Source organism: Lagenorhynchus albirostris, chromosome 2 (assembly GCF_949774975.1).
Source record: "Lagenorhynchus albirostris chromosome 2, mLagAlb1.1, whole genome shotgun sequence".
Lineage (NCBI taxonomy): Eukaryota > Metazoa > Chordata > Mammalia > Artiodactyla > Delphinidae > Lagenorhynchus > Lagenorhynchus albirostris.
This window is the reverse complement of record NC_083096.1, coordinates 147071138-147098369: the sequence shown is the minus strand read 5'-3', so window position 1 is coordinate 147098369 and position 27232 is coordinate 147071138. Positions and strand designations below refer to the sequence as shown.

General features: G+C 56.7%; 1 protein-coding gene across 1 annotated transcript in view; it reads right to left on the bottom strand.

Moving 5' to 3' along the window:
• Positions 1-3848: 3848 nt before the first annotated feature.
• The window catches only part of TRABD2B (TraB domain containing 2B), a 221552-nt gene continuing 198168 nt past the window's right edge, over positions 3849-27232 (bottom strand). The window contains exons 5-7 of the mRNA XM_060140120.1: positions 16065-16155; positions 12584-12853; positions 3849-4214 (exon numbers count right to left, since the gene is read on the bottom strand). Coding sequence (XP_059996103.1) covers positions 3995-4214; positions 12584-12853; positions 16065-16155 — 581 coding nt within the window. The 3' untranslated portion in view covers positions 3849-3994. The remainder of the gene's footprint in view (positions 4215-12583; positions 12854-16064; positions 16156-27232) is intronic.

The window sequence follows — 27232 nt, the reverse complement described above, 5'->3', positions numbered from 1 at the left end:
AGACTATTCCACTAGCAGAGTTAAGGTCTGCCTCTCTTCTTCTTTCTTTCCTTCATTCCTTTCTTCCTCCGTCCCTCTCTACACATCTCTTGAGTGCCATCTTTATGTCTGATGAGGACACAAAGATGAATTCACACGATCCTTGCCATAGAGGAGCTCACGGTATGATAGGAGAACAGAGGCATAGACGGTCTCAACACAGAAGGCTTCCTGTAGGAGGTGCTATCTGAGTTGATCTTCAAAGTACGAGCAATTAAGGGTAATAGAAGGGCGTTTCCAGGCCTAGGAAGCAGCATGTGTGAAACATCCTGTCTATTCTGGAAATGACAAATATGCTTCAGTCTGGCCAGGCACAGAGTGGGAGAGATGAGAAGCGAGGCTGGCATGGTCAGCAGGGTCTGATTGTGGAGGGTGTAGAAAGCCAGGCTGAGGAACACGTCACCAGCCCCAGTTCTGTTCTCTGCCACACAGGGTACCAGCAAAACTGCAATTCCCAGGTAGAACCTCTCTTGTCTTTCGTGGCATTTTCCTATACTTTCCCTTTGGTGGAGGACCTTTCTTTGGGACCCCTTGTGATCATGGTCACAGGATGGAGACTGGGCAGGTGGGACAAGGATCCTGAGTCCCTAGGCTAGCCCAAATCCAGCTGAGGCCAGGAATTGGGTGACAGAGCATTTAGTGTGAGGAAAATCCGGTCATGGTTTTTCTGTGCAAAGGCAAACTTGCCAGTCGGCACAAGCTTCCATGCTTCACAGACTCTAGATCTTTGACTGTCAGAGCTGGGGGGCCCTCAGGGGCCCTCTGCAGCTCCCTGCAGCTTGACTTATACACCTTTACTGTCCCTGCCTTCACCGGGCTGCTGGTGCTCAGAACAGCCCAGAGGGAGATTAGGAGACAGGGCTATTCTGAGCTGACCCAGAAAACCCCTTGGTCATTTAGTCAGCCATCCTGAGAGACGGGACCCAGGGCCACCACTGACATGCTGGCTCTCAGTCCCTGATCTTCTCTGCCTGCCTCAAGGTCAAATGTAAAAGTCTTAAGACATGGACACGATGCTCTCAGAGCAACAGGGGCATTTTATGAGGCGAGGCACACAGAATGTGCTGGAAAAAATGTCAGCAGTGGTGGATAGATCATCCAAAGCACATGAGTGGCTGTGGATGGGATGACGGTTCCCGGGCCCAGGAAGAGAGAATTCAAGGGCCCCAGCCATGCAGATTTTTGTACATGTGCCTCGGGTCTTCTGCAGCATACGTCAGCAAGTTCAGTTCATTTCAAACCCTGGCCAGCGGGTGGTCCTCAGGGACCAGTGAACTTAGGCTGCAGATGTCTGTCTAACTCACACTGGCTCTGGCTGTCCCATCAGCACATGTCTACCTGATCAATTGGCCCATCCATCGGCTGCCCACGTGGTTTTCTTTAAACACTCGAGTGCTTGGTGGAGGGAGCGTTTGGGATCGCCCAACCTGCCCAGAGGAGGGATCTGGGGGCTCTGCCTGTGATCAGGGACCTGGACAGAACGACCTTTAAAGTTCCTTCTAAGAACCTGGGATTGGGCTGCTTGTTGCATCTCGATGAGTTCCTCTAGGCCAAGGAAGGTGGCTGTATTTGGCCCCAACACAGAGCCTGGCACTGTGTGTGTTTGATAATCACACACTACATTAATTTACCTCTTTGGCCCCGTGCCTGGTACAGATCTGGGCATGCGGTCAGATGTGTGGACTGTTTACCAAATGCTTCATCTTTAATTAACCTCAAGCTCCATCTCAATACGTCTCATGCCACCCTCTGCCCTGAACAGCAGGGAATCTGGCCTGTGTGTTTCTAATTCCTTTACACTTATCTCATCCAAATAGCACTCTGCACGATGCATTTGATGTCCAGCAGGCCTTCTGAGTCTGCTTTATAAGTCAGCTAAGCCCCTTCCTGCTCGGAAATAGGAAGTCACATTTCTGCCAAGGATAAACGGACTCCAGCCTTGGCTGGGGTCAAGTTCAGTTTACAGTGTGGTACCCATGGGGCTGGCTGGACTCTCTGAAGCAGAGCTCAGGGCTCCTGCCAGATCTCAAGTTCAAACACATCCATCTGGGTCAGAGCTAAAAAGAATTCAGCTGCCTGCCAAGATGCCTGTGGGACTTCTGACCATCCAACGAGCTGCCCAGAATTCTACTGTCTCAGAAGGGAGACCGCTGCCAAGCTGGGCACAATGGCCCTGATTCTAATCAGACACTACCAGGCCTGCCAGGGAAGCCCATGGCGCAGTCACGCCGGGGAGCACTGAGCTGAGAGTCAGCAAACCTGCTCAGCTGTGCAGCCTTGGGGAAATGCCTCACCTCTCTGGGCCTTATTTTTACTCTCACTGTTATCATTTGTCAAACAAGGGGCCCTTTCTGCTCTTGGGTTCCAGGACTCTGTAACTGATGAGCTGCCAGCCCAGTGAGGGTTCAGGGCTGGGAGGCAACCAACCTGGGTCCTGTGGCTTCTCAGCCACCACCCTGAGGACAGAGGAGCTGGTCAGTTTCTCTGAGTCTCCCTGCCCTGCTTGCCCCCCTTTGGCTGCTCTGCCTTACCAGGCCCATCACAGCTATCCTTCAGCCTCTCTGATTTGGCAAGAAAGCCTCTCATCGGCTTCAAGATAAGACAAGTTGGGACATGGGACACGTGGGAGAGCCCGTTGCCAGAGCCCGTTGGCTAGAGGGACCAACATGACTACTGTAGCCAAGTGGTCTCTTTGGCTGGAGTAAGAAGCGCGAGCTGGCCCATTTGGGTGAGACCTGCCTCCCTTGGAGATTCCCTGTGCGAAGAGACCACAACAGACTATGGTCTAGGAGACAAGCATTGCTTTTGAATCACACTGATCTAGGGCCACGTCCGAGCTGGGTGACGTTGAACCCCATATCTCTTATGGGGGTTCAGTTTCCTCACCTGTGGAACGGGGCCAATTGTATCTCACAGAACTGGCGTGAGGATCTGTGATAAAGTGAAAGTGCAAAATGCCTGCCACACTGCAGGCTCCGGACAAATGGCAGCTGTCATTACAATATCATTACCGTGGGATTCCTAGAGGCCCTGTCTCTGAAACTGCCCTTCAGTGCCCACTCCTGCCCTTCGGTTCAGCTCACCCCACTTGGCCGTGACTTCAACAGCCTCTCCTGTAAGTCAAGCTGGATTAACGATACCAGAACAGGGAGGTCTGGACTCATGGCCCGATCTCCCACTTGCTTTGTGACCTGGGGCAACAACCTTACTCTCTTTGGCGAGTTTAACCATCTGTCACATGGGGCTGTGGGACCACTTCCTTCGGCACCAACATCCCTTCCCCCACCCAAGAGCTTTAGCTGGAACACATACCAAGAGGTCTGGAGGGCCAGTTCACAGACACTCAGGGTGTTCAAAATAGCAGCATTCTCTTTCCTAAAGTATCTTCCCAGCCCTAGGATGCATCCAGGGGAAGGAAGGGCCGTTAGCGTTCACATCTCTGGCTCCCAAATCCAGCTTCACAAAAGCTAAGCCTGTCTGCCTGCCCCTCCCTCTGAGGTCCCTACAGTGGGAGAAGCCAAACCCGGACGCTGGAGGCTTCTGCTGACCCAGAAGCAAGCCCGTTCAAAGCCACGGTCCCCGTGAGGTGGCAGACGCCCTGGCAACGTGGGTTCACCTCCTGGGTTGGCGATGGGGCTAGTTAAAGTGTTATTAACATTGGCCACATAAAAATAGTTTTATCAGTAGAATAAATACATTTTCCTTTTTTAATATGGACACATATTTTACAAAACAGCCCCATAGCACTATGGGAAATTAAGATCCTTCTACAAAAAAGAAGATGTAACTCGGGTACGATAAAGCTCTAGTGTTCTAACAGATCCCGTCTGGACTACCCATGAGGTGTCCGGCACCCCTGGAGGTGGTGGCAGGGGCCGTGGGTGTGGCCGCAGACCCTCCCATCGGTTTCTCTGGCTTCTTTCTCTGCACCCGGCAGGGAGGTGGGCGGCCGAGGTCAGGAGAGCCCGAGGGTGTGCAGCAGGAAGGGCGCTGTGATGCTGGCAGCGATGGCGGGGAGGAGGCCCAGGGTGGGCTGTGAGCGGATGGGCGCTGAGCTGCTGGCCAGCCCCGGCTCTTCCTGCTGCTGGTGCGGGTCGGAGAGCTGGAAGGGGGGCTTGGCTGTTCCGGAGCTGTGCGTGGTCTGGAAGGGCAGTGGTGGCGGCGAGGCGGTGGTGCTGGAGGGAGAGAAATACGTGGAACGTGGAACAGCCTCTCAGCAGCCTTGTCCTGGGCTGTGGTCTTAGGGTTCAGATCCAACTTTTTATTGAATCTGGTTTTTTCCGCATAAAATGGAGAAGGAAACAAAGGGCTCAGACAGGGAAAGTGAGCAGCCCAGAGCCACACAGTCGACCTCAAGGGTGACCACTCAAGAGTACTGGGTCCCAGGCAGAGAGAAGTGACGTGTTTCAGAGGAGATCCATCTGGGGTCACGCTGCAGCAGGCAGCCCTCTCACCTCTGTATGCAGGTGCCCCTGGCCTCCTGCTGCCCTCCCCTCCCCAGTCTGAAACAAACAGAAAACAAAACGAAACACACAAACAACCGCCCCATCTCACGCTCATTATCACAGCTCCCGTTTACTGAGAGCCCACTGGGAATCCGCACTTTATAAGTAGCATCTCTGGTCCTCAAAACAAACGTTCAATGCGCCGCACTACCCCCTTTCACCGGATGAGAAAATGGAAGCTCAGCGAGGCTCCCTGGGCCAGGTCACAGAGGGAGTGGGGCGGCGCCTCGGGGGGCAGGCGCCTCTGGGGGCAGGCGCCCTGGTGGCCTCACTCTGCCTAATCACAGGGAGTGTCAGTGAAGGTGGTCCCTCATGAACTTATAAAAATAGAAGCCAATTTGGAGGTCATGGGGGAGGTTCTTGGCTCAAGGAAGCCTACGTGAAAGAGAGGGAAGTACCGAGACAGAGAAATAAAAAGAGATGAAGCGCAGAAGGAATTGGCGGGTCAAGGCCAGCACTTGGTGGCATCGGGAAGTCGAGGGGAGGGCAGGGGCCAGGACCAGGTTACTGGCTCAGGTCCTGGAGAGAGAGATAGGAAATGATGAACAAAGAGAGGGGCAGAGGGCAGGACAGGGACTGGGGAAGAGAGTTGACAATGACGGAGGCATAACAAAGAGAGACCAAGGGGGAGAAGGCTCTGGGATGAAGGAAAGGGCTGGGCCCCAGAAGCGATGGGCTCATGCCTGCCCTGTGCAGCCCCGGGGGGCAGGAGGCAGAGGGAGATGCAGGGGGAGGACCCGACAAAGCCCATCACCCCAGAGGGTCAAAGATGGGAGGGGAAGGCCAGGGGCAGGGGGCGCACAGAGGGGCCCCAACCCAGTGTGGAGCCCGGATGGCCTCCAGGAAGAGGTGACACTGCAGTCAGCTGTGAAGGCCGCGAGTCCAGCTTGCACGTGGCTGAGGGCGCTCCCGGAGGCGTCTGCGCCCGGCACGTAGGACCCGTTAACATCTAATCCTCACGACAACACTACGAGGCAGGTAAGACTATTATCCCGTTTTACTTGTGAAGAAACCAAGGCACAAAGAGGGTAAGTAACTTGCTCCAGGACACACGGCAGGGACAGGATCTGAACCGGGCACCCAGTGGGTGCTCACCAGCAGTTGATGGAGGGGCAGGAAGCTTGCCCCTCCCTGGGCATCTGCAGAGTGGGCAGCCTCCTCCACGTGGGACACTGCCTGCTCTGCAGTGCTTACCCTCCCTCCCTGATGGGCCGTTCACTCCCCAGGTCAGCTGGGATTCCCCCCCGCCCCGGTCCCACACTGGCCACGTTTCCACATGCTGGGCATGAGGCCCCGACAACTGGCCGTATCACCACGGTGAGCTCTGTAATCATCACCACTGCAGCCCAGCCCCACCTCTGTCCCGGCCGGACCCTCTCACACAGCCTGGTTCAGCCTCGGCGGGTGGTGGGCAGGGCAGCCCGGGGGTCACAAGCACATCCCTGCCTGCACGGGTCTGGGACACCTGCTCTGGCATCCGTGTCCATGTGCCCTCAGAAAAGGAGGGGCTTGTCACTCCCTGCCCTGTCCCCCCCCCTCCTCTAGTCCTGGTCACGCTGTGGTCACAGGAACCCACACATCCTTGTGTGAGGTCCTTCTCACCCTGGACTCTACAGTTGTGATATGTGTGTTCCTCTGTCTATAGAAATTCCCAGAGAACTAATCAGGAGAGGAGGGAGCAAATGCTTGTCACACACCACGGGTGGCAGGAAGGTGTTCCTGAACAGAGATTGTGTGGGAAGCACCGGAAGGGAGGGGGCAGACCAGGCAGCTTCGAACGCCCCTTATGACTCCCCCAAATCCGGCCCGTTGTACCTCCCACCCCACGCTGGCCTTCAGAGCACCCGAGACCTCTCACATGGCCTGCTGCGGGCTGACCTCACCTTTCTGGCCTCTCCCAGCACACACCACCATCCCCAGTCACACCTAATGTCCTGCTGCCATTTTCTGACTCACCTTTGAAGGCCTGATTCAACAGTCTCCTCACCTGGAGGCCTCTTTGATTTGTCCTCCTGCCCCTAAGGCCACCTGGGAGAGTTGAGTCTCCCATGAAGCCTTGCGCATTTCTCACTGATCACACTGTGTCACTGACACCTACTTATGCGCACGAGGTTTGAATGGGTTTCATATGTAAGATGCAGAACATTGCCAGGCGCACCGGAAGTGCTGTATGGTGTTGGCTATTTTTAGCACTATTATTATGTGTGTGTCCTTGTCTCTCTCACTAAAAGCATCCTCCATTTATGGAGCACTTCCTGTGTGCCGGCAGACACGTGTCATCTTATCATTATTCCCATTTTCAAGATGGGGAAACTGAGCCTGAAGACGTGCACCAGGCTGTCTGCCTCCCCGGCCCCGGCTGGGCTGTGGTACCATCCCTGACTGCGCAGACGGAGAGCACGGGAGTGAAGCATGTTTCTTCCTGCCGAGACCTCGCACACCCGTGGGTGGAGGCTTGCCCGGGTCAGAGAGGAGGCCCCCAGTGGCCTCAGTCCCTGGAGGCTATTGTGCCCACGCCCAGCAGGATCACTACCACAGTCCCTTCCCTCCCCTTCTTTTCTAATGAAGGGTTCCTCCCAGATGCTGCCCCCATCTTTCCAGCCCGAGCAGCTGGGAGGCCAGGAAGGCTGGCTCAGGAGAGGAGGCTGAGCTGCCACTTGGGGTGCCCAGAGAGGGGCCCAGCAGCCCCCGCCGTCAGAAGCAGGACCAAGTAGGAATCATGAAAACCATGTCTCACAAGGCGCCCAAAGGCATTTGCTTTCACACTTTGAAAACCAAAGATGCAAACTCCCCCTTGGAGCCCGAGTGGGGGAATTATTGCTTGGAAGGAGTCCCAGGAAAACAGGGTGAGGTTAGTGGGGTGTGGACAGAAAGCCCCCCCAAATGCCCCCACCTCTTGGGCCCACTCTGCTCGCAAAGCCCAGTCCAGACCCCAGCCCCCCCCACCAGGCCCTCGCTGGGGAACAGCGTCTCATGGCAAAGTGGCCTCGAAGCCAAACCAAACACTGAGTGTTCCCAGGCTCCGCAGACGGCTGGCACCAGGGGCCGAGTGCGCTCGGGGCCGACAGGGCCCCTTGGTGGGAAGGGGCCCTCTGCCTGGGTGGAAGGCGGAAGCCCGACGTCCCCGTCTGTTGCGTGACTTTGGGCAGGTCCTGCCCTCTAGGCCTCAGTTTCCCCATGTGTACAACGAAGGAACAGCATCAGACCCTCGGACTTGAAAATGTTTTCTAGCAGCAGAAGCCAGAAGTGAGATTTTAGGCAGAAGCCCAGGTATAAAGCACAGGAAAGCAGGGCTGGTGCCTGAGACGTGTCAGCTGGCTGCCCCAAGGCTCATCTGTAGGGCTTCCTGGAGTAGGGCCCCAATCCTGGCACTAGGGGGTCTCTAGGAGCCATCAGGGCTGGGGCTGGGGAGTCCTGGAGCTGTGGCTTTCTTGCGATACAAAGGTGGTGGGCTCCTCAGCGGAGTCCGAGGAGACAAAGTGGAGATGGAGCTGGGGGCACGAGGGCCTGGCTCACGGGTGGCCCTGCTGGCCGGGGTGGAGCTCGCGATATGACCCAGCTGGAACTGTCTGGGCAGACCGGTCAGATGCAGGCAGAGATCTAAAGTGACCGGCTTGCCCACAGCTCCCTGTCCTGGTATCTAAGGCCCACGCCAGCCTCCAGGCCTTTGGCCACATGGTCTTCTCTGCTGGGAATGCCTTCACTCTCCCCTCACTGGGTCACTTCGACTCTCAGGGCCCCCAGCCCTCCAGCCCCCGCTGGCTGGCTTCCTCGCCAGGCAGAGGCAGAGTGGCCGTGACTCCAGGGCTCTTTCGGCTGCACCGCAGCAGGGAGCCGTCCCTGTCCAGCCATGACCCACGACTCTTGCTGCTCTATCCCCACCAGCACTGGACACGGGCTGGGCACCCGGCATGTAGCCAACTCGCTTCTGTTTAATGATGTGCTCACCCAGGGGCTCATTTAAGCCTAATATGCACTGAAGGCCCAGGAGCCGCTGCCTGCTGGGAGATGGGGCATGTGGCATCCTAGACCAGACTCAGAGTCAGCCACCAACACTGGGGACAGCTGTTACGGAGTGTCACCGGTGGTCTGAGGCCAGCTCACCGCCTTACAAACACCCTCTTTTTATTCTAAGCCTCCGAGCGAGTACGAGGAGGGGCCGGGGATTCTGCCTGAATGCCTCTGTGCTTTTATCCACTGAGTGACCCTGTTCCCCATTTCTCCTGGGGGCATCGTCCTCTAATCAGACGAGGTCCTGGCCTCATGCAGAGATGCTGAGCACCCTGTATGGTACCAGGAGAAAGCCTGGCTGTGCTGGGGGAAAGGTGAGCTGGGGAAACTCAGGGCAGGATGGTAGGTCAGCGGGAGGCAGGCAGAGCCCTCCCAGGGGCCCAGGGGGAGGGGAAACGGTTCTCTTCCCCTCTGCGGGGGCTCGGGCCATCTGCTCAAACCTCTGGAGAAACCAAGGCCCAGGAGGACAATGACCCCCTGTGCACGTGCGTCCTGAGCCCCCGTCCCTGCATGGTGGCGCTTACAGGGCTCTGCAGCCCCCACATACAGACGCCCACCTCTGCACCTGGCTTCCAGCCATGCCCGGAGCCCGGGAAACGCTCTCTTCCCTGCACCTGCCCCCTCATGACTGTCCTTCCCGATGGCCCAGTGCTCAACCCACTGGGGGACTGGGGGAACAACAGAGCTGGCAGGACCCCCAGAGGCCAGTCAAGGCCCTAGCTGTGCAAAAGTACAAACCAAGGATTGTCACAGATCCGACTGATGGGGGCAGTGCCCTGCACACAGTTAGTGTGGCAATGGTCTCCTCCCTGGCGTGCCCCCTGGCCACAGCCCGGCTGCCTGCTCCTGGCTCTCAGATGTGGGGGTTCCCTGAGACCATTCTGCCGCTGCTGCATAGCCATCTGCGGACACATGCTGGGCCCCTTTCACAGGTCCCCATAAATCATCCTGCCACGGGCTGCTGCTTCTCTAAACTTCCTTCGCTGTGTTTACATCTGGAGTAATGAGGGGCGAGGCAAGGCCAGCCTGCTCCAGGTGGCATTTCGGCCCTCTCCCCACTCGCTCCCCCTCTTCTCTCACTCATGCATGCAGTCGACAAACCCTCAGCGAGGCCTCCGGTGACCCAGAGAAGTCCACCCCAGCTCTGGTCCCCAGGGCCTCCCGGCCTAGAAACACAAGCAAGCGACTGCCATCTGTGGACCTGTGCCAGGACAGGGGCACCCACGGGATACCCACGGTCGGCGGGGGGAGGCTATGGGATGCAGGGGAGAGGGGCACAGGGAGCACGCTGTGGGGAGGATGGGGAGAAGGGAGGAGACGCTTGCCAGGCGAGGGCAGCAGGGGCGTCTGCGTGGTGCTGGACGAATGTGACCCTCGCATCAGACAGCCCTGATTCTGTAGGTTCTGACTCCATACCTGACTTGCTACAAGGTCTTGGGCAAGTTACCTGACCTCGCTGAGCCTCAGTTTCCTCCTTGGTCAAGCGAAGCCTACTTCCTGGACTCTTGAAAGGCCTGGGGGATGTGAGGGATGTCAGTGGCTGGCACAGCAGGAGCTCAGCAAGTGTCCACTCACATCCACCCCCCGCAGAGAGAGAAGCAAGGACAAAGGTGGGGGTGGGCCACTGCAGGGCAGCACACAGCTTGGCCAGGACGGGGCCCAGGTATCCCGCAGGAGGAGGGCCAGCAGGTGAGGCGGGAAGGAGGCCAAGGCTCTGCATCCAGGCTGAGCAGCAGGAAGTTTACCTGGTGGGGCAGGGCGAGGGAAAGCACTGGGAATCTCAGGCTGGGGAGGGTAATGTGCTGGGACACGGCTAGGAGCCAGAGACCCATTAGGGCCCCGCCGTAAGATCACAGGTGCAAGATGAGCTGGGAGAGGGGATGGAGAGCAGGGGATGCATCCGGTGGGATTGAGGGGGAAGCAAATGAGAAAACTCTGAACGGAATTAAAGCTCCAAGGAAAACAATATTGTCAGAAGGGCTACAAATGGGCCCCAGGTCTCCCTCCAGAGAGCTCGCCTCTGCTCCCTCTCGGAGAAGCGGAAATTTGGGAACGCTAGGAGGATGGGTGGGCTGAGACCCAGGAGTGACGGAAGCTGTGCCCTGCACCTGGGCCCCTCCGGGACCTCAGGGCCGGTTTCCCTGCGACGCAGAGAAACTTTCAACAAATGGGCTGCCGGTTGGTGGAAATTTCCTTCTCCAGCCCAACCAGACGGAAGAAAGTTATCCAGCCACAGTTTACCTGTTGGGACTGAAAAGGGGTTCCCTCTTGCCAAAGAAAAGCTGTTTTCTTCTCCTGAAACCAGGTTCTGTGTTCCAGAGAGACGTGTTGCGAAAAGGAAACCGTGTGGAGTCATTTGCCGGAATTTACCTTTCAGACGCGGTTAGGGGTTGGGGGTCCGTGGCTGGAGCTGGCAGCCCAGCCTCCTGTCACCCTGTGGGCTGGGCCCACTGCTGGCCGGGTCTGGTTGCCCGGCGGGTTGATCGGGGCCCTGGGGGAACGGTCTGACTGCAGTTCTTTATGGGCTGCCAGTGCCTCCCTGGCAGCCTGCGAGCCTCCCCAGGGCTGAGAAGTGGCTCTTGGTAACTCTGTGCCCTCACTCCCGGTGGGAAAGAAGCAGCCCATGCAGGCCACACGAGCCAACTGTGTCGAGGCCAGTATAGCCACAGCAGCGCCTCCACCTCGGGCAGGCTGGGCCGCTGGGGCCTCTGCAGAAGCACGTGTCCCGGGAACCCAAGTTAGGCGCTTTGAAGCCAACACAGGCCCGAAGGAGGAATGGACTCTTACTTCACTTGCTGGAAGTCTTTTTAAGACAGCGCACACCCTGCACTTTAAGACAGTGGGTTGGACTCTGTCAACTTTTTGTCTATGACTCAGAGACCTGGCTGAGGGAAGGTCATGAAGGGGGTTCCTGTACGACCCTGGACAAGCCCCCATCCCGGGCCCTGGTTCACCATCTATAAATGCAGAGCTGGGTCCGTGTTTCCCCAAGCTGCTCGGAAGACTCCAGTGCACGTTCAGCACGTGGCTTTCCCCAGCCCCTGTGCCACACATTCCAATACACGAGGTCTGTGGTGGGGCCTGGGGTATTATTTAACAAGTACCCGAGGTGATTCTCTCTGGAGATGCTGAGGAAAATCCCAGATGATGATTTTTAGGGTCCACGTGGAGACTGAGTCTCCGAAGGCCCAGTGCTGGATCACAATGTCCAGGGCAGGGCTACTGCAGTGGGCAGGACTCTGTCCTTCCCTGACAGTCACTCCCTGGGTGCTCTGGTGATGCTGTTCACCAGATGTGGAGATTTCTGCCCAAAAGCGGAATCAAGGGAGACCGCTCTGTGCTGAGCCTGCAGGTGGAGGTTGGAAGGCGGCATCTGGGTTATAGCAGGGGCTTTGGTGACAGACAGGCCAAGGGAGTGGTGCAGGCAGACACACAGGCAGAGGACAGACAGGTAGCAGTACAGTAGGATGATTTCTGCACCTGCCCGTCTCCAACAAGGTTTTATCACAAACCCCCCAGCCCCTCCCAAGACAGAGCCCACGCCATCATCTGCCACGTCCCTCTTGCACGCAGGCTACCTCTTGCAGCCTCCCTGCCAGCGGGTCGGCTGCTCAGGCCGTCCAGGCCCAGAGAGCTCACAGCTTTCTGGCCGGCCTGTTCCATTTTCTCCTGCCTTCACCTTCTGGCCCATGGGACAAACGGGGTCTGCTTCGCACCTGTCACGCATCCAAGAAAGCTAAGGGCAAAGCAGACTTTTGTCCACTGCACCTGAAGGAAGCTTCTATTCCTTCACCTTCAAATGGAGAAAACTGAAAAGTCAGGCGTAAGCGTGCTCTACAAACCCCGAAGCATGAACAGGAGGATCCTCTGTGAACGGGGACAAGCCAGTTTCCGATCGAGTACCCACCTGCCACGCTTCCTTAGAGCCGGGCACGCGGATAACAGAGTGTGTCCGGCCCTGGGTGGGTCTCAGGTAGGCTGACCAGAGAGAGGCCCAGCTCCCGGTAGACCTGCCCCTCCCAGCTCACCTGTCCTCGATGCGGACCCAGAGGTCATTGAACTGCCGCGGCCGCTGGGGTTTGTTCTGTCTCTTGTGCCATTTCTTCTGTCGCCCGAACTCCTCCAGCTGGCTGAGGCTGTCGGGTAGCAGGAGGTGCGGGGACAGGGCTGGGTCCTCCTCCTCAGGCGGGGCAGTGGGGGCTGCCGAGGGGACCGCAGGGATGGCAGCAGCTGGGGTCGCCTGGGCGGGGCTCGCCGAGGTCCCCTCGGGTGGAGGTGCCGGGCTCCGGGCAACAGGGCTGGAAAGGGGCAACCGCACGTGAGGCACGCGTGTTGGGGTGTGTCATTCAGGTGCGACGGGGCACGCAATTCAGTGGGAAAGTTGTCACGGCAGGAGAAGATGCCAGGGTGCCCGGCTGAGGGTCACCCAGGAAAAGCGTCTCCTGGTGCTGCGAGATAGAGCTTTGGTTCGTCCTTTCATCTATTGATTCAGTAGATATTTATGCAGCATCTACCTGGCACCAGGAACCTTTTAGGTAACGGGTATTAGTAGCGATCAAAATAGACAAAGCCCCTGTCCTCTTCGCGCGTACATTCCGAAGCGGGAGACAGAGAGTAAGATGGGCCGGATGTCAGATGGTGATAACTGCTGAGGAGAAAAATAAAGCAGGGGCAGGAGGGAGAGCGTGGGCCGTGGGGGGAGGGGGCGTTGTTGGCAGGGAGGACAGTCTGGTCCCTGTTGGTGACGTGAGCCCAGACTAGCAGGAGTGAGGGGGTGAGCCCTGGGCAGGTTTCTGGGAGCATATCTGATCTTGGTCAGGGCCTCGTTCATTCAACAAGCTCTGGCTGAGGGACCTGAGGCGAGTTACCCAACCTCCCCGTGTTGTGCCTCAGTCTCCTGCTCTGGAAAATGGGGACATTACAGCTGGTACTTCTTAGCGGCATCACGGTGATTTTGTGAGTTAACACAGGCAAAGCACTCAGAACGGTGGCTGGCAAATAGCAGCTGAAACATTTCAGTAATTAACTGGCTTAAATACGATATAGTAACATTATTGCTGTGCCATTCGTCCAAGCGTCCACTCATGCGTTCAACGCTGGCCTCCTGAGCAGCTTTCCAGGGGAGGCAGGACTGTGTTGAGCAGCGCAGAACTCAAGGTGGAGGCAGACGGACACGGGTTCACATCCTGGCTCTGCACCTTCCAGGCTATGTGACTAAGGGCAGGGACACAAGTGTCCAAGAAACAGCTGGCTATAAACGGAGTTAATACTACTCACTTCATAGGGTTGTCACGAGGATGAAAGAGACGAGGTCTTAACATAGTGCCTGGCACAGAACCGGCCTCTCTTTAATGTCACCCTCGAGCAAACAGAGCTGTCTGCAGCGGGCACTGACGTGCGATTAAGTGTGTGGCATGGACTCCACGTGCCATACGGTGGTGCGCAGACACCCCTCAGCCTGGGAACACCCTCTGCTCCTCTCCCTTTTATTCTTCCCTCTCTGTGGTCCAAACGGAATTCCTTCTGGGGACATCTGACCCTGGGGGAAGTTGGTCCTGGTCCCGAGAATTGTAAAGGCAAGCCGGCACCCAAGGGAGGCTGTCCCCCAACTCCGCTCCCGCGTACACGATGGGCTGAGGGGCTTCTCTCTCCTTGAAGGACAGAAGGCCATCAGCTCAGCCTGTCGTCCTCCAGCCCCCACGGCAACCCCAGATTCCCAGGGTCCAGGAGATGCCGCAGCTGCTGGGGAGATAATTCAAAACAGGCAGACAAAAAGACGGATCCAGGAAGCACCTGTGGCTGCTGATGGCTTTTATTGTTGGGGCCTCCTCGGCATCCCCGCCCCCCTCACCCCACCCACAGGACTTCAGCCTGCACTCAGAGACTCAGGCTGAGAGCGGGGCCTGCGGGGAGTGGGGGGATACCTGTTCTAATCCCTGGGCTCTGAGATGAATAGGAGCGGAGGCAGCCCCGCCGGCCTGCCCGCCCCCCCGCGCTGTCCGGACCCACACAATGAGCTTTGAGGCGGAGGTCCTTGGGGCTGTGAGGAGGAGCTTGAGGAAGGCCTTGTCCCCGAGGCTACCTTGGGTCCCTCATCCCTCCAACTGACGCCTACCCTTGGCCCAGTACAAACTGATCTGTGCTGGGCTCCAGTGGTCAGGAAGGGCGGTCTGGTCAGGCTGACTCAGAAGATGAGAAGAGGGAGGAGACCGAGGTGAGAGCGTTTAAGTTCCTCCAGAAGTGTCATAGAGACGGGGGAGGGCATCAGCCTGGAGCTGGGAGACCAGAGGCTCAAGGCCCCAGGCCTCATCTTTGCAGAGTGAATAGCAAGGCTGCAATCATTCCTGAGCGCTCCCACCCCTGAGCCTCGCCCCCAGCCCCTGAGGCAGTACAGGTTGTGGTGAGGACCTTAGGAAGGCCCTAGAGCTAGACTGCCATTAACATGAGCTGTGTGTCCTTCTGCAAGTGGCTTCGCCTCCCTGGGCCTCAGGTTCCTCAATTTTAAGGTGGGGCTACTCATAGTTCCTGCCTCACGGGGTTGTTGTGAGGATTTAATGTGTTAAAAGCGCTTAGAGCCCAACACACAGTGAACAGTCAATAAACATTAGCTAGGATTATTCAAGCTTCTTTTGGACGCTGGATTTTATAACGTCATGGACAGGGGCCGAAATCCCACTCTGGCCATCCCTGTGAGGAAGGTTCCCGCACAGGCTGGTGCACACGTTGCATGGAAGCCCCGGGTTTCAGGATCCTGTTGCTGTCTTCTAGGGCTGCCCAGCACGTGCCGACACCTCTCCGTGCCCGGCCTGGTGCTGGCCCTGTGGACCACAGGTGAACCCAGCTGGCCTCTGCCCTCAGGCAGCTTCCGGCCTGAGGGGGACAGAAAGCCCGCACAGGAAGCGAGGATGGCCACTGTATGCAGTCTGTGGCTCTTTGGGCGGAGTGAGTGTGCCCTGGCAAGAAAGTCAGGTGAGGGAATTGCTACCAGGAGGCAGCAGTGAGGAGGCGTGGCCAGAGGAAGGTGAGGACCAGGTGTGGGCAGGGCTGGGACACAGGGAAGAGGCCTGGCCAGGGCTCGTCCTAAACATGGCCCCATCTCGATTCAGGGCCTGGGCATCCACCAGGTCCTCTAGGCAGCAACCCGGGAGTCCTACAGAGTCCTTGCACCCCACCGATCGCCAGTCTCTAAATCTTGAACATCTCTCAAAACTTAACGCTCCTCCCACTCCCACCTTCACTGCTTTCCCACTGCCCTGACCTCCTGCCACTACTGCACACCAAGCTCCTTCCCGGTCTCCCCACCTCCAGCCTAGCCCCCACTCTTGGGTGCCTGGCGAGGGCCAGTCGCTAGGAGGCCCCATCTCACCAGAGGCTCCTTCAAGACTCTGCCCTGCAGCCCTGAGTGGAAGGCGGGGTGCAGCCTGCCATACAGCACGTGGTCAGCGGGGCCCGTGGACCAGCGTCAGTGGGCCAGCAAGTCCCACGCCCCCAGCTGTCCCAGCTGCTTACCTGTGGATGGTCTGTCCTGCGGGCGTGTGCTCCACCTCCAGCCCTGCCTGCCGTAGGACGTCGATGACTGTGTTGTTCCCCAGAAAGTGACCTGGAACACAAGAGACAAAGTGGGCTCAGCCACATGGCAGGTCAGCAGCAACTGGGGACAGCCTCAGGCCAACGACCTACACCAAAGTCAAGGGCAGGCCTCCCTGAAAGGCAGTATGGTGAGGCCGGAAGATGCGCTGGCGCCACCCTGCCTGGGTCCAAATCCTGGCTCTGCTGCTCATTGGTTGTACCACCCTGTGCCTCAGTTTCCCCATCTGTAAAGTGGGAATGCCTGTATTAGCAGTCTCTAGGGCTGTTGTGAGGACTCCGGAAACAGTGGCTGGCATGCAGCAAAGGCTCACAGTGTTTATTTACTGTTGCATCACTGTGCCCCAAACCATCAGACTGACCCCAGCCCTGGACTGTCCAGGCAGGGACCACCTCCAGTAGTCAGACAAGGTCCAGTTCTGAGGTCTATGGCTCATCCTTGTCAGTTCCACCAGCAACTTGAGGCGCCCTGCCTTAGCATGGGAATGGGGTTCTGTGTGGGCATGTCTATCTCCTCACCAGGCTCCCTGGGGCAGAGACCGCATGGCTACTGCCCCACACGTGCTCAGGATGTGTTGGCTGGATCTAAGACTTCGAAGATTCATTTGTTCGCCATCTAGCCAACATTTATGGATCACACACTTGACCCAGGCCCTGGGGCGGGCCCTGAGGACACAATGAGGTGTAAGATTCTGGGGAAGGAGTAATAGGACCCTGTGTGGGGCGCGGAGGGGGCTGGTCTCCATCTCACTCTCCACCCCTAACCATTCATTCAACAGACATGTATGATGCGTTTGCTCTGCGGCCAGCCCTGGGCTAGACACTGAGAATATAGAAATGAATCATTTGGTCCACAGCCCCAGATGAGATCAGGCACGCCCTCTGGCTGGATGCAGGCTCGAGGTCTGAGAACACGGTGGAGGCTCTCGCAGTCTCCAGTTAGGGGAGGCCAGTTGCTGTTGGGAGTCAGCCCCGGGCAAGCACCTCCTCCTCGCTGGGCCTGTCTCCCCACTCCTTCAATGCAGGCAGAGTGGTGGTGGCCCCTGCGCCCTCCCAGCCCGTGTCCTTCCCCCGAAGGCCCACTGCCACAGGCAGTTCACTCCCCTCCTGCTCACCATTCATCCCACAACCTGGGGGGAAATTCCTGCACTATTATTCTAATTGCCTGTGACGGGGTGGTGACAGGTGGGAAGCTGGAAGGTCAGCATGTTGACAACCCCAGGGAGGTGGACGAGCTTTTGGGGAGTGGAGAGGCTCCGGCGCAGAGGAAGTGAGGCTGGGAGTGCACAGTGGCTGGAACAGGGGGGTGAACCCCACAGCCCACTGCCGTCCAGCCCTGCACACCTCTGGGCTGGTTTCAAGACTCCCCAACAAGTCCCCCACCCAACAGTCTCTCTCTCGGTGGCCTGCCACAGTCCCTGAAATCCCACCTCTGGATCACTGCAAAAAAAAAAAATCACAGGTCTGGGAATGGGAGACTTGGACTAGAACCCACCACACTCGCTCTGAGACCTTGGGCAAACCCACCAAGAGGCTGTATGCTCTTGGTGTCTCTGTGTACAGGGAGGGATTGGGCTGCACCACGGGCTCCCCTCGCTCTCACATTCATGGGGAAGGCATTCGTTTGACTCCAGAGACCCTTATGAAATTGTACTCTCCCTCCCTCCCTCCTCCTCTCCCTCCCTCCCTCCCTCCCTCCTCCTCTCCCTCCCTTTCTCTACCTATTTATTGCATTTATCTGACGAACACTGATTGAGTGCATATCCAGTGCTGGATGGTGATGAACAGGTAGGGCCTTGTTCTAGGCACTCACGGTCTTGAGAATCAAGGTCTTTTGATCCAGGGTAAGTACTATGCCAAGGGAAGCACACAAGGTGGTGAGTGTGCACAGGAGGCCGCTAATCTAACCTGGGGGCAGGGTGGACTCCCTGGAGGAGGCATCCCTAGCTGAGGGATGGGATCATAGTTAACTAGGTGAGGATGAGAGTGGGGTGGCACAGGGTGGGGCGGGGGAACAGCACGTGCAGAGACTGTGAGGTCAGTGAGGCTCACCTGGGGAGCCAGCTGCAGAAGACACACGGACAACGCCCTCGCAGCTCTGGCCCTGACCCAGTGCTGGCTGTAGAGGACAGAAGACCTAGGCTTCTGCCAAGGCTCTGAGTCTCCCGTACGTGATCCTGAGCAATCAGCTGCCCTGCTGCCAGCCTCAGTTTCCCTGTGTGGCAGATGGGCCTGGATCCCTGTGGCTGCCTCCCTGGGGAGGCTGTAAGGTCCCAACGAGGCAGGAGGAGTGAACGTCCTTTGGAAAAGCCCAGCATGCACACTTGAGTGAGGGGCTGAGCCATCCCTGGCTGTGGCCACGGAGTCGACCCCATGCTTGCCTGCCCCCCGAACTGATCAGGCTGGAACTGGGCGTGGTGGCCTCCAGCGCACAGGCTGCAGGAACTCCCTGCCCACAGCTCTTGGAATGCACTCCTGGCAGCAAAGCAATTCTTTCCCTGCCTCCATGGAGACCCATTTAAAGACAGGGGCCTCCAGGCCCAGCAGTGGTCCGCGCAGATTTCAAGAGCCGTAGGGAAAACAGGCCACCTCAGGCTATACCGGAGTAGCACGAATATTTACTGATGGCCGTGTGGCCGCTCTAAAAGGAGCATTCCTGGAGCTGGCAGAGGGGGCATTCGGAGGAGCCCAAGCCTTACAGGATGCTGGCCGGACCCTGAGCACTGCCTGGCAACGTTTCAGTGTCTGGTCTGCACCCTGCCCGTTCCCTCAACCTCAGTGGTTCCAGGCCCTTACTGTGTATTTTAAGACCCTAAACAGAAGACTTCAGATACTTGGAGAAATGAGAAGCAATCAGCAATGATTTTTCCAAATTCCTATCCCCTCCTTCTCTAAGCCACACTGGCCTTCACCTCCTTCCCTCCAGGGTGGGGAGGTGTCCGCCACCTGCCAGGGTCAGCTCCTGCAGGAGGCCCCTCCCACGGGGTTCCTGCCCCAGGACTGTCCAGAGCAAGCCCTCACTCCCAAGACCAGGTTCCCATCGCGACCCCCTCTTTGCCCTCTTTGGGGCTTGTTTTCCTCAGGACCCCACGACACCGTTCTGTCCTGTTTTCTTCGTACTCCTCTCACGGCTCCCTCTCTGTCCTCCTCGTAGGTTCCCCTTTCCCTTGCCCGATGAATGTGGGTGTCCCTGGGAACCCTTTCCACAGCCTTCTTTTCTTCTCGCTCTTCTCACAATCCGTGGAATGTGAATCCATCCATTCATATGGCTTCAGTTACCACTCTGGACCTGCTGCCCCAGCCCAGACCCATTTGTCCAGCAGCCTCCTGGGCATCTCCACCCGACATCCTCCAGAGCCTCCCCCTCCCCTCCTGGATGTGTCCCAGCTGAGTTCCACCATCCAAGTCAGATGGGCGCGTCTTCACTCCTCCTTCCCTCTCCTCATCCTCATCATTCGGTCACCAGAATACCCTGGATTTTACCTCCAACCATGCTTGACCCTGGCCCAGGTCACCATCACCTTCTGCCTGAATCACTGCAGACAGCAGCCTCCTTGCTCTCTCCGGTTCACCCTCTTCACCACGGCTGGAATGAGCTCCCCACACCCTGGAGCTGCCTCTGTCAGAATGTGTCCCCAACAAGCCACTTGAGGGGAGACCAACAGCTTTTCGAGGGCGGGGGCCACGCCTGATCCAGCTTTGTCCCCAGGGCTAAGATCAAGGCTGGCACAGGGTGGTAGCTTCATGAATGTTTGTTGAATGAATGAACGACAGAATCCGTTACTCCCTGTCCTTTCCATGATCTCGTCTTATCCCCAGGAGACCTGAGCTTGAGGATCCCTTCCGCTCACAGCTGTGGCCCAGCCCCTTGGTGATCCTCCTGCAGATCCCACCAATCCCAGGAGCTTGGCTGTCAGAGCAGCCCCGCAGTCAGGGCCCAGTGCATGTCGTCCCCAGGGGCTGGCAGACAGGGCTTGGGCTTGCCTCCAAGGTCACAAATCCCGAAAAAGGCACCACATCCATCCTGGAACCTGCAGGGAAGGTGTGGAAAGTTTCCAAAGGGGCCCCTCGCTGTCACAGCTTAGCCTACATGGCTCGCCCAGGCGCCCGGCGTCTCCTGGCCACTGTTCAGCAGCTCCTTCCAGCATTGACGGCTGCTCTCTGGCCAGCTGTCTTCAGGAAGGAACATCCCATTTCATCTGCTGAGGCCATGTGGACCAGGAGAGGAGGGAAGAGAGGGAGGACAGTGGGGGCGGGGCACACAGAGCCACAGAGTGGGAGAGAGGGACACACGGAGAGAGGCAGAGAAAGAAGAGACGCTCAGAGACAGACAGGGAGGGGGAGAGAGCTCCAGAACACAGGGAGACAGAGAGAAGAAAGAAGAGAGGAGGTGACAGGGGCTGGGAGACAGGCTGCAACAGACAGAGACACAGAGGCAACAGTAAGGAGAGAAGGAAAAGGAGAGATGTCGGGACAGAGAGAAAGAGATACAAGGAGACAGAGATAGAGAGGGAAGGAGAGGAGGGAGAAAGAGGAGAGAGGAGAAAGAGAACCCAGAAACAAAAACAAAGGGCAGGGGGGCTTCCCTGGTGGCGCAGTGGTTGAGAGTCTGCCTGCTGATGCAGGGGACACGGGTTCGTGCCCCGGTCCGGGAAGATCCCACATGCCGCGGAGCGGCTGGGCCCGTGAGCCGTGGCCGCTGAGCCTGCGCGTCCGGAGCCTGTGCTCCGCAACGGGAGAGGCCACAACAGTGAGAGGCCCGCGTACCGCTAAAAAACCCAAAAAACAAAAAACAAAGGGCACGGAGGAGAGATCCATACACCAAAGACACCAAGGAAGGCTTCCTGGAAGAGGGGCCCAGAAAGGGTGGATTCAAGCAGGTATATTGGAGGGGGCGGAGTTGGGAAACAGGCAAGGGGAGGAGCAAGGGCCTGGAGGAGGATTATAGGTTTGACAAATTGTAAGGCTGGTTTGGTGACTGTGTCCCCTGACCACGCAAGCCAGAGTGCCACTTAAGGGACATCATATACAGGCAGGGAAGGGGTCCTGATCTGAGTGGGCGGAGCCCCATGATGTTGTAGTGCAGAGACAAAGGCTCCCCTTCTTCCAGGCACAAGCAGGCCTGTGCTAGGGCACAAGGCTCATCGGCTGGGCATAGCCCAACAGCCCCCATTTACCCTCCGACATGAAAGGCGGGGTAGGACAGAGCTAAGAATCCCGTCCTGAGGTTAGGACAGAAAACCTGGCTCGACAGCCAACCAGCTGTGTGACCTCAGGCAGTCTCCTTCCCCTCTCTGTCCCAGTTTCCCTACAAAGGTCTCATGGGTCCTCCCACCTCTGTGATTCCATCATGTGAGGACCTGAAGGCAAACTCCTCCTCAGTGAGTCTCCTGGGCACAAGATGCTTTTCAAATATTATTTCATTTCATCTTCACAAAAGCATTTCCAGGTACTGCCAGTTGACAGATGAGGGAACTGGAGCTCAGCGAGAGGACGGGACTTGCTGAAGGTCACACAGCCGGTAAAAGGCAAAGCTTGGGCTTCCATCCAGAGATGTCCTAGTTGGCTGCATGGCCGGTACATCTGCTCTGAAGTACTGGCAGCTGCGAGTGATCCTGAGCTCACGTTCTGGGGGCAGCGAATCGTCAGAAACATGTGTCCCCTCCAGGTTTCACCAGATCAGAGAGGAAAGCGTGTGAGTATCCAGCTCGAAGAACATGCCAGTTAACAGGGCAATTTCAAGACAGTACTGGGGGGCTTAGTGGAGGGGAGGAGGGGAGAACCAGATGTTCCCACAAAAGCTCCAAAGTAACACGGGCTCCTCTTGGCCAGCAAACGTTTTCTCTCCAGTGAGTCCAATGGGTTTCCAGTTTTCTCTTCCTGGAAGAGGGAGTCCAAGCCCATATTTATGTTCCATCTGAAATTAATGCAAGGGGAACTATCAAGTGTTACTCTAGCTGCCAGGTTCAGCCGCCGGGTATCGAGCAACAGCGGTGTTTGTTTACCCGAGGAAGTGTGACGGGAGAGCTAGACAGATGGACAGGTGGATGGAGAAGTGGGGGTACCTTGGGGCTTCGAACTCCCAAGGAGGGTCCGTCTGGGAAACTGGCAGAGCCAAGCTTTCTTTCTCCTGCTCTGCCGGCCAGGCAGGGCTGGACTGGGGCTTTTTCAGTTCAGCAAGGACTGAGATGATGTCTCCCCTGTACCCAGTTTTGTGCCAGGAGCTGAGACACATGGTCCCCACCCTGGAGGACATCACAGGGTGGAGGCGAGACAGACACGCAAACAATTACAGGGCAGTGTGAGCTATGCCGTGAGGGAGGGATGCCGGGGCTACGGGGCTGAAGAGGAAGGGACAGGACACAGACTAGGGGTCAGCCTCCTCCTTGGGCCCTGCCCTTGTCCCACAGTGAGGACATAAGCCCTGGGGGTTTTGAGGAACCTGTACCCTGGAGGGGTACAGGCCTGAAGCCGCAGAGCCTTCTCCACAGGCCTTCACTGGGACCTCCTACATGTCAGGCACGTGCCAAGCCCTGGGGACCCTGAGATAGGTTAGACGTGGGGCCTTTCCCTCCTGGGGTCTGACACCACGCCAGACTCAGGCAGTGACTGCGCAGAGTGATTTGAGGTCAGCATGAGGCACTGTGGGGAGAGCCCTGGAGACGGAGCCTGTGATGGGTTCTGTGAACTGCAGGGGGCAGCGCCCAGTGCAGGGCTCGCTGTGGTCATGGTTACCACTCTCTATAACACCCAGAGGCTCCTTTCCCAGAATGTCAGCACCCAGCACCCCAGGACAGCACCCTGTTGGCCAACCACGCAGGCAGGGACGGGGCCCAACGTCCTGAGCCTCACTGTGTCTTGAAGCTGAGACCGGCCGTGGGGGTCTCCCTGCAGGGTCCCAGCTAGGTCCTCAGAGGCCACCAAGCACTTCTGCCTCATCCCCTGGACAGCCCTGCTCTCCCCTGGGTGGGAGTCCTGTTCTTGGAGGACCGTGGGCTCTGAAATAATACTGACAGCGCAAGAGCTCACGTACACCAGGCCTGAGCTGCACGTGTGCTGCCCACTGACACCAGGCTCCTCTTAGAGGGACCCTGAGGGCCGAGAGAAGCCAAGTATCTGGTCTGCCCAGGCTCCTTCCTACGAGGACAGGCGCTGAGGTCCTCACGCAGGCAGTCAGGCTCTGAAGCCCATGCCCTTCACCTAGGACACTCTCTCCTCCCCCTGCTTTCCCCACATGCCCAGCAAGAGTGCTGAGCCCTTAGCTGACATTCCAGGTGCCCTAGCTCACAGAGGTCCAACTGGAGCAGGGCTGGCTCCAGTTAGGGACAAGCTAGCAGATGGGACGTTCCTCTGGCTGGCTGGATGCTCCGGGCTGAAACAGGAAGGGTGACTCTGGCCAAGGATCTCAGCCTGGAGCAGGCATGCCAGCTGCCAGATGTGTACATGGTGGGGCGGCCGGGCCCTTTGAAACACCGTCGGAAAACTCTGAAACACTTCTGGACGCTATGGCCTCATGTTCCAAAGTGGGGAGAATGGCAGGCCATGGGCATTTGGCCGGGAGGAGAGAAAGTGGCTGGGCGTGAGCTATTTGCTGGGTCCCTCGTTTCTAAGGTTACCAGGGCCCTACATGGGCTGTGGTTGCTCTTCTGTGCTCAGCCATGAGCTCTGAGGAGTTTTTGTTCCTGAGGCCCCTGAGTGGAGAACCAGCGGGGGAAGGAGGTGGCTGGGGTCTTGCCCTGAGGACTGTGGGGATGAGGAGAGGAACTGGAAGGCAGCTGGACATGCATCAGGGAAATGTCAACCAATCAATTCTCACCTCCTCCAGGAAGTCTTCTCTGACCTACCCTCCCCTTCCTAGACTAGGAGATGACATATGTGCTCAGCATGAGCAGAGCTGTGATAGGGAAATCCTGTGGGACTGTGGGATCCCAGAGAAGAGGTCCCAGAAGGCCCAGTCAGGAGAGGGGAAGGTCATTCTCAGGAGAACAGAGGGCCCCAGTAGCAGCTGGATGGCTTTTTAGGGAGACAGGCATCAGAAAGAATGGCCTCATCAGTATTGACCATTGTTCCACTCCAGTTCTAAGATTCTCTCTCTTCTCATCTCCACCTTGACTTACCCATCTGCCAAATGGAATAATAATACAATCCTGTCTCCCTCCGGGAGGCAATGAGGACGTGAAAGCCACGTAAGCTGACGGATATGGGTGTTCTTCAAGCAGGATGGTGCCCACTCTCCAAGGAGCAATCGCTGTTGTTATTCATTTTTAAACGTTACTGGTGTTCCATGTGTCGGGCTTCTATCTCGCCCTTCTCTCAAGTCCGGGTCTTCACCATGAGTCGACTCCTGTGTCCCAGCCTCACAGGCCTGTTCCTGATTATGGGCCTGTGGCACTTCAGCTGGGGCTCAAGAGGGGCTGGCGCAGCCTGGAGGCTGGGGGTGCTGGATGTGCAGGTGCTCGGGGTAACAGCTACAGCACCTCTGTCTCCGATGCTCACACAGCCTGGCTTTTAACTTGTCAAATCCTGTTTTCTGCTTGGACTTCTGCTTACTGCGGGTGGGTGGTGTGGGGGACGGGTGACAGCAGTCCTATGTGGAGGAATTTCCAGGTCCTAGCAGGCTCTTAGCTCCATATTCCTCCCAAGGAATCCAAGAGAGACTGAAGCAAACTCTGCTAGAGGGTTAGAATTCTATGATGATGGAAGGCTGGGATATCAGAACCACACAGTCTTAGAACAACAGGCTGTTAGGGTCAGAGGACTTTGTAAGGTCAGAAGTTAGAATTATATTCAGGCTGTAGCACGCTGGGGTTACAGAACATACCAGTGGCTCTCAGAGTTCAGAATGGATGGGCCCTGCAGGCTAACTGGTCTACCCTTGAGTCTGGCTCATGTCTCCAGCCCAGCTCAGCCAGCTCTCGCATTATGCCTTCTGTTCCAGATCTCAGGATGGCTGAACAAGTGAACACAACCTGAGGAAGCCCCAGTTCCCTAGAGCTAGGGACAAAACTGTCATTTTCTTCTAGTGCCTGGGACTGAGAGCCCCTCTCCCTCCACCCCAGAGGCCTGGAGCCCAAGAGATACCATGTGACTGAATGGAGGGAACTTGTTTCTGGGTGATTTGGTCTAGTACGTCTTTATAGAACATCTCCTGGGTGTTGGCAATTCTGCGGAGATATGGGCCTGCCCTGGAGTGGTTCACAATCAGCGGGATGCTTACTGAGCAGTGGGTTCTAGGATGAAATCAGGAAAAGGCCTGGAGTGTAGATGCATCTGCCTTCACACCCTAGATGTCCAGCGTTGCTGTAGAAAATCTTACAAGCTGGGATTTGGGACCGCTGCAGGTTCACAGGCCCTCAATTGCCAATCAGTGTGGTCTATGTTCCCAGTAATCAGAGCAGATATGGGGCAGGAATGTGGCCTAATCCAGGTCCACAGCAGACATCACTAATCAATCAGACCTCTTCCCTGCTGAGCTTCAATATGGTCTCGTCGTCCTTCATATACCGCACTCCAGGTCACCATACCAATCAATCACAGTTGGCTCATGATATGAAATTCATTTAACTTCCTGTCAATGTCAGTTCTTGTGGCCAATCTCTCTTACATTTACATCAAATGTTCTCCTGTCTTCAAACCAAGAACCAGCTCCCAGGCCCCTCTTTCTCTGCACATGACTTCAACCTCTACAGAGTGGAGCACTGATTAGAAGCCAACAGGTCACCTTTCCACCACCAAATTACCTTCCTGCCAGCCTTCTCCCTTCTCCAGCTATAGGTGAGGAGGTGCCCTTTTCTATCCAAGGCCATATCCTCTACCTGAGCTCTGGCCCCCAGCTTTCCTGCTTTCTTGGAAACTTGGGCTAGTCATTTCCCCCAATTTCTCTCCTGTATCATTGGCCTCATCCCTCCTATTGTATGCTTTTCAGCATGTTTTAGGCTTGCTCGATTCTCTCCTATCTGAAGAGAAGGCGGGTGGGTGGGAGAAACAATACAGTTACCAACTTTTAATTTTGCCAAGTAAGGGCTCTGAAAGCCCTGTTTGTCTCATTTCACCACTATTTTCTTTTTAAAGAGAAAGATATTTAACTTCAAACACAGTAGAAGGAAGATAATTTCAGAATATAAGCCTGTAAATTTAACACACTTCATTAATAAAAAAATTCACCATCTTGTACTTATTTTTCTCAGTTATTTGTGGGCCAGAGGAAATCCGAGGACACACTTAAGGTCTCTGAGGACACGTAGGCTCAGCTTGTCAAACTGCATGGGCCTGGCAGTCTGGAATCAGCCCTCCCCTAACCCTGGGCCGGTGCACCCCTCCATGGCAGTGGCCTGGCTCCTTCCAGAACATCCAGGTTTGCACACTGGCCACAGTCACCTCCCGAGGAGGTGGGGCTTCCATCTGGGTCCCCAGCTGTCACCCAGGCCTGCTCAGAGTTGTCACACGTGTCCACACCCCAACTGCCCTGGAACCTGCTGGATAACTTCCAGAAGAGGTCAAACAGCTCCTGAATACAGAAACAGCCCAAACGCTAAGGAGAGTACTCTTCTGTGGGATGTACCAGCTAAAAAGACACTCTCCTGCAAAATCGTCAACCTTTCTGGAAGTATACAGCAAGGGCACCATGTACGGGGGGGAAATGGCCAGGACCAGGACCCAAGAGGCCAGGATTCAAGTTGAAGGTCTGCCTGCAAGGCCTTGAGGAAGCCATTCACCTGCTCTGGGCCTTAGTTTTCATCTGCAAAATGAATATAATAACCCCCTTCTCGTGGGCTTATTGTGAAGATCAGAGGTAATGTAATCTAAGAGCCTGGAATGGTGGCTGGCCCACAGGAGGGTCTCTGTGATAAGGATCCCTCCACCACAGTAGAGAGTGTAATGCTATTACCTAAAGTACATCTAACACAGTCTGATGAGGCAGGTGTATGATCCCCATTTTACAGATGAGAGACTGAGGTCCTTGGAGGTGAAATGGCTTTCCCAAACTCTCTTAATTAACAGTGATGGAACCCAGCCCAGACATCCTGACTGCAAAGCTCTGACCCTTTGCATCAAATCTCCCTGTAGAGCAGAGCAGAGGAGGGGCCAGT